Raw genomic sequence first — 6,457 nt, forward strand, 5'->3', positions numbered from 1 at the left:
CCCCCTTCCCAGCAACGTGCTGCTGGGCCCCGGAGGCGTGCCCAAGCTCGCGGACTTTGGCATGTCGGTGCTGGTGGGCGCGCCCGAGGCCGGGCAGCGGCACGTCATCGGCACCGCCGCCTACGCCGCGCCGGAGCTACTGGAGCAGGGCCCGCCGGCGGCCGGCGCCGCCGCGCTCAAGGCCGACGTCTACTCCTTTGGCGTGGCGGTGTGGGAGGCGCTGGCGCGGCGCAGGCCGCACCAGGGGCTGGACGGGTACCAGATCCAGACGCGGTGGATGCTGGACCCGGAGGCCATGCGCCTGCCGGGACCGGGCCGGGGTCGCGCGGAGCTGGACCCCGCCGCGGCCCTGCTCTGGGTAGGCAGGCTGTCCCCGGGGGGGAGGGGGGAGAGGGGGGGAGGCTGGTGGCTGCTCGCGCCGAACTCTCGCCAGGCATTCCACCGCCGACGGGGTTGAGCTCGTGGAGGCGGGCATGCAGATCGCTGCCAGCGACCTCGAACACTCCTTCCGGGCCTGAGGCTGGAGGCCGGGTGCCGCTGATGAATGTGCAGCGCCATGCATCCCCCTGGTCGCATGCCCGGCCCCGCCCACCACCTGCCAGCAGTCTGCACCGCGGTCCTCAGCGCCATTCCCTGCGGCAGGCGCCCGGGCGGCCCCCCCCCCCCCCCCCCCCCCCTTTGCTCCGTCGCGCATGCTTCCCATGGCAAGCAATGTGCTTGTTACATCAGAACATATCATTCTCGGATCCATGGACTGCGCGTGTCAGTCTACATCCCTTTCACGGCGCAGTACCGGGGGTGCAGCGAATCACCTGTCGGGGCGGTGTACCTACCCCGTTTCGACCCCGGCCTGCCCCATGCAGTTCGATTGGGTGTGGATATGGGGCGGACCCCTTGCCGTCGCCAATCGTATCCCCCGCGAGCCCGCCCCGCACTACATCACGACACTTCCTCAAGGCATCTTCTGATCTCGGGACCATGATGTCGCTCACCAGTGTCAGCTCCCTGGGGGGCGCGGCGGTCGTGCACGGACCGTCGACCAGGCGCGCGATTCCCAGGACCGTCTCCTGCCCATGCAGGGCCCAGCAGTCCGAGCCGGTGCGATGGGGAGGCTGGTGATGGCTCCATCTGCGATGGGGCCCTGCACAGGGGTCTCGAAACCCTGTGACGAGGGGGGGGTTGAACGCATCCCGTCATTATCGACCGAGATTCCCCGAAGAATTCCCCCGGGTGCTACTGCCTGTCGGTGATGAGGCAAGCTCGCGCCATGCAAAGGTCATGCCTCAGCACGCATGCCCCCATGCCCACAGATGATGGAGCGCCGTGCGGCCCTGGGCCTGCTCGCGGGAACCGCTGCCCTGCTGGCCGGTACCGGCGCGTCCCAGGCCGCCTACGGCGATGCCGCGCGCGTGTTCGCAGGCAAGATCACCAACAAGTCGGGATTTGTGCCCTATGCTGGCGAGGGCTTCGCCCTGCTCCTGCCTGCCAAGTGGAACCCCAGCCCGGAGCGGGACTTCCCTGGAACTGTGCTGAGGTGCAATGAGGGCGTGTGCAATGAGGGCGTGGGCGTGGGTCGATTTGGAGCAGGGTTTCAGCGTTTTGGCTTTTGCTGTGCCCAGCAGGCTCCTGTGCATCACTTGCGCGGGTACATTCGGAGTCTGCGGTGCTTGCATGTCACTTCCATCCATTGTCGAGCGATGCATGCGTTGCATGCCAAGCGTATTGCTGTCACTGTCTCGGACTCTACATGGTCTTGTGTGAACTTGCAAAGTTCAGATTTCCTCGCCTCTGATGCACAGGTATGAGGACAACTACTTCCCGGTTAACAACCTGATGGTCATCCAGCGCCCCGTCGGCAAGAACAGCATCGAGGACCTGGGCGCGCCTGACAAGTTCCTCAGCGACAACGCCTTCCTCTTTGGAGAGTCTGCGGCCTGGAAGGGTGAGGCGGCGGAGGCAGCAAGGGTTGGCGGCTTGATGTTTTTACAAACTTCTCGTGGAATGAGCATCGAATGCTTACAGGCTGGCATGCTTTGACGAATGCTTATGTCGGCCGGTTTCCATTCGTCACTCTCGTCCCCACCCAACCCACCCCCCCGCTGTTCCTAGGTGAGTCGCGGTCCGAGGGTGGGTTCAAGCCCAACCAGGTCTCCAGTGCGGCGCTGCTTGACGCCGAGGAGGCCACCGACAAGAAGGGGCACAAGTACTACAAGTGAGCAAGCTACATTTTTGACAGCCCTGGGAAGGGGAAGAGTGTGTGTGTTGGTGGAGCTTACTCTGGCACTACGGATGGCGACTGAGGCTGGAGCCCATCTGATTGCAGACTGCTGGGGAGGGCATTGCATACCGGCACCCATTTCACAAGCCACCAACGCCCCCTCCTCCTCCCGCTTGCCAGGTACGCCGTGCTGACGCGGTCGGCAGATGGCGATGAGGGCGGGCGCCACCACCTGGTGACGGCCACCGTGTCCAACGGCAACCTCTACATCCTCAAGATCCAGGCTGGCGACAAGCGCTGGTTCAAGGTGTGGATGGGTCGGGGGGGAGCCGGCAGGGAGCAGCAGCACCGAGTGCCACGCCCAGTGTATGTCCATGCCATTCCAGTTCCTGGAAGAGGAGCGCTCACCCAAAGCGCCCGCATGTCTCTATGCAGGGTCTCTCCAAGGATGCCCAGGGTGTGGCCAACAGCTTCACCGTGGCCTAGGCGCTGCGGCATCGTACATTGCGGCGAGAAGAAGACCTGTATTACGATAATTTTGCCAGCATGTGCACAACAACCACTGCCACTGAATGGTTGGCATGGGCCTGGTGCAAGTGCCGTGGACACTGACTGGGTCTGTAACAACAATTCTACTGAGAGAGAATTCCCAGCGCTCCTGCATCCGCGAGGCGGGGAGGGCGCGCGTGGCGACATTGTCGCCGTAACAAGCGACGGCATCGCGCACAGATCCGCGAGGTAACGGCATGGTAGGTCCAACTTAAATTTTGCGCCGCAACCTGTGAGGGACAGCACTCCCCATCGGTCGAGTCCTCCCCATCCGGTGATGTCGAGGTAGGGGGTGGGCCTGCATGGGCGTGCAGCCCAGCGAGGACGCGCTAGGGCGTCTTCTGGACAAAAACCGCAAGCTTTATGGGCAGGTTGAGGCGCAGAGGGGCATCATCGACCGACTGGAAAGCCGGTGAGGGGTAGGCATGGTGAGGGGCACCTGGCCGGGCACGAGACATGGACTGGTCCCTCAAGCTCCCTCCATCACTCTCCACCAGCATATTCAAGCTGCAAGAAGACGAGGAGGTGCAGCAGGAGACGTTGCTCCACGTCAACAGGGCGTGGGACGAGTTGAATGCCTCCATCGACTTCTTGAGATACAGGTGGGACCCAGCATGATCAATTCCCTCGCTCTAAATTTGGCAGCGCAAGTGGCCTAGCAGACTGAGGCGAATGGTGTCGCCTGATGGTGTGTCCTCTGACACCTCGCAGGGCTGGTGCCGCACCCGAGCCGTCAGCAGACAACCATGCAGCTGCTCAGCTGCCCTCGACCGACACCTTGCTGCTGGCATGCTCCCCCTTTCTTGCTCGCTTGGCGTCCACCTGCTTGAACTCCGACGCCCTGGACTCGGCGGAGCTGGAGGAGGGAGAGCCGGAGGAGCTGGAGGTTGCCCTGTGCGCCAGGTCTGCCGCCACCTCCGCGGCGGCCGCAGGGCTCCTGGACGCCATCGAAGCCCTCAGGGCTGGTGGGGTGCCTGGGAAGAGGGCAGAGCCAGACGCCGCGGCAGAACCTGCCTCTATCTCGGAGCAGATTGCGGCCACGCGGCCCTTCGACCCCGCCGTCGAGCCACAGGCGCTGCTTACCCTTGTCAAGGCCGAGAACCGGCGGCTGCGGAGCGTGGCCCTGGCCAGCGCTGCCCGCGTGAAGAAGCTGCAGACCAGCCTGGCAGGTGCCTGTGGTGGTTTTCTGTAGAGGGCAGGAAGGCTGCAGTGTGTAGAGAGTAGTTCTTTGGGTCAGATTGGAAGGCATGGATCTGTGTGATTGATATCATGTGTTTGAGGTCTGCTATGGGGTAGCCAGGGTGCTGGAGCCGGCCGGCTAAGCCCAGTACAGTGGGAGAGCCTGGTTACGAGTACCTTTGTTGAGCCAGAACTTCCGTCCGTGTCTGCCATGAACAGAATAAGACCAAATGATTCTTGTTTGCGCAACCACTAGCTCACCTGGCCACACTCCAACACGCTCCCCATCCAGACCGCGAAGCCGAGTTCCACGTGGCCCAGCGAAGGATCGCACAGCTCAAGGCCAGGTCCCAGGGAGAAGAACCACCGAGTGCGGGGTCCAGCAGCAAGGAGGCCACCCCCGAGCCGCCAGTTGCCGCGGCGGACTCCCAGGCGCTGACCGAGCTCCAGGGCAAGGTTGCGGAGCTGGAGCGGGAGGTGGAGCAGGGGAGAGCCGACCTGAGGCAGGCGCAGAGGTGAGTGGGTGGGTGATCGGTGCGGTCCTACAGCCAACAGCCTGCAAAAAGCACAAGCACCGAAGTCTGATGCGCTTTCCACTGCGCCAAAGCAGCTCGACTGGGTGATCAGCCGGCGGGTACAAACCGTCTGTGTGTACTGCTTGAGGGATTCGAACCCCCGACCCTCAGATGGCGATCGCTTGCGAAGATGCTACAGGGCAAAATTCCTTTATTTCCCGCATATACCCGGGACGGACCGCGCTGTGCAGGTTTCGCACGATTTCACGGCCATGAATCTCCGCACGGCGCCTCACGCCCTCCCACGACGCCCCTGCCGTCTCGCCGCAGGGACGCCCGGGCCCTCCGGGACTCCCTGCAGCTGGAGCGGGACGCGGCGGAGCGAGCCCGCTACTTTGACTCCCAGCGCCTGGCCCGCCTGGACGCCGAGTTCAAAGGGCTGGAGGACGCCATGCACCACGCGCACGCTGAGCGAGACCACGTCCTGCGCTGCCTGCACGACGCCGAGTTCCAGGTGGGGCTGACGATTGGGGGCCGAGGGCGGGGGGCCACGGGGCGGGGGCTGGGCCGGTCGCTTGAGCCACGCACGCTGCATTGTCACCTCTGGCCTTCGACAGGCTTTGATCATTCGCTCCTCCCCTTGGCTGCCTGTGCAGCTGGACGGCGCGGCCTCGGTCCACCGCCGCCTGGCGTCGGCGGAGGCTCAGATCGCCGCGCTGGACGCCCGGCTGGCCAGCGCCAGCGCGGCCCGCGCCGAGGCCGAGCTGGCGCTGGCCGCGGAGAGGGGCAGGGTGGCCGGCCAGCCCACCGTGGCGCACCTCCAGGAGCTGCTGGGGACGTACAAGGTGGGCATGGAGGGGGAGGGGGGGGGGGGGGGGCGGGGGAATGCGCACCGGCCGAGCACCGGGTGTGCGGCGTGTCGTGCGGAAGGGGCGTCCATGCTGCCCAGGGGGTCATCCACGGCGTGTGTTGGGACGTGGGGGGCGGCCTCGGTGTGTGAAGGGAGTGGCATGGCGACGCAAGGCGATGGATCTGGCGAGAGGCCTGCCTCTCAGAGCCCCACCGTGTGAGGGAACCCCTGACCCTGACCCCTGATCCACGCGGGCTGCGGCCGCTGAGCGTGCGTGCCCCTCCCCTCCTTCTCCCTACAGCGGGACGTCGCGTCCCACAGGGCACGTATCGTCCAGCAGAAGCAGCGGCTGGATGAGCTGCAGGCCGCCAAGGACGCTGCCGACGCGGGGCTGGCCAGGCTCGAGGTGCGGGGACGACCTGGCTGCTGCCGTTCGGGAATCTGGTGCACCATTCCGCGCCCCTGCACGGTCACTTTCCACCCGCCACTCCGCTGCCCTTGATCCAGGCGGCGCATGCGGCTGAGATGGAAGCTGTGCGGAAGCAGCACGGCGACCAGGAGCGGGCGTGGAAGGTGAGAGGACAGGGGCTCGGGGCCGAGGCAGGGGCAGCATGTGATGCATGTCGTGGACACCAGGCTCAGGGTGTTTGGGAGCGCTGCTGTCCATCTTGTACCCCCCTTCCGCCGTGCTCCTGTCTGCGCACGACGAGCTGCAAGGGCAGGCGTGCCACCGCATGGGCCCCAGCCCCTCACTGATCCCCACAACCCTCCCTCCAAGGACCCGCCACCCGCCCCGTCTCCCCCTGCAGGAGCGCGAACAGGACCTGACCCTGTTCATGCAGCTGGTGCGGGACTACGACGCCGGCCCCGACCAGGCCCTGTGCGGGGAGCACGCCCGGTCGGCCGCGCTGAGGTCCGACCTGGGGCGGGCGACGGCGGAGCTGGCGGCGGCGCGGGGCGCCGACCCCGCCGGCGGCGGCGCGGGCGCGGGGGAGCCCGCCGCCCCGCCGTCCCCGCTCCAGCGCCAGCTGGCGGCCTGCGAGCGCCAGGTGGCCGCGCTGCGCGAGGAGACCGAGGCCTACCTGGCGGAGCTGGAGTCGGTGGGCGCGGCCTACGAGGAGGCGCAGGCGCGGCTGGCGCGGCTGG

The 6,457-nt window shown here is 66.2% G+C and overlaps 2 protein-coding genes across 2 annotated transcripts in view; both read left to right on the top strand.

Moving 5' to 3' along the window:
* Positions 1 to 978: 978 nt before the first annotated feature.
* Positions 979 to 2,704, top strand: F751_1026 (Oxygen-evolving enhancer protein 2, chloroplastic; the record flags this gene model as incomplete). Its single annotated transcript, XM_011397898.1, has 6 exons — positions 979 to 1,098; positions 1,311 to 1,534; positions 1,800 to 1,942; positions 2,110 to 2,212; positions 2,399 to 2,525; positions 2,654 to 2,704. 6 exons carry the CDS (start codon positions 979 to 981, stop codon positions 2,702 to 2,704), a joined length of 768 nt encoding a protein of 255 aa, XP_011396200.1.
* Positions 2,705 to 3,069: 365 nt separating this feature from the next.
* Positions 3,070 to 6,457, top strand: part of F751_1027 (E3 ubiquitin-protein ligase BRE1-like 2) — a gene marked incomplete at both ends in the record, with an annotated part of 4,917 nt that continues 1,529 nt past the window's right edge. Inside the window, 10 exons of the mRNA XM_011397899.1 lie at positions 3,070 to 3,179; positions 3,265 to 3,369; positions 3,479 to 3,936; positions 4,239 to 4,461; positions 4,792 to 4,975; positions 5,118 to 5,306; positions 5,613 to 5,717; positions 5,819 to 5,884; positions 6,121 to 6,156; positions 6,334 to 6,411. Of these exons, the coding sequence (XP_011396201.1) occupies positions 3,070 to 3,179; positions 3,265 to 3,369; positions 3,479 to 3,936; positions 4,239 to 4,461; positions 4,792 to 4,975; positions 5,118 to 5,306; positions 5,613 to 5,717; positions 5,819 to 5,884; positions 6,121 to 6,156; positions 6,334 to 6,411 (1,554 nt within the window). The remainder of the gene's footprint in view (positions 3,180 to 3,264; positions 3,370 to 3,478; positions 3,937 to 4,238; positions 4,462 to 4,791; positions 4,976 to 5,117; positions 5,307 to 5,612; positions 5,718 to 5,818; positions 5,885 to 6,120; positions 6,157 to 6,333; positions 6,412 to 6,457) is intronic.

Source organism: Auxenochlorella protothecoides (genome assembly GCF_000733215.1).
Source record: "Auxenochlorella protothecoides strain 0710 unplaced genomic scaffold scaffold122, whole genome shotgun sequence".
Lineage (NCBI taxonomy): Eukaryota > Viridiplantae > Chlorophyta > Trebouxiophyceae > Chlorellales > Chlorellaceae > Auxenochlorella > Auxenochlorella protothecoides.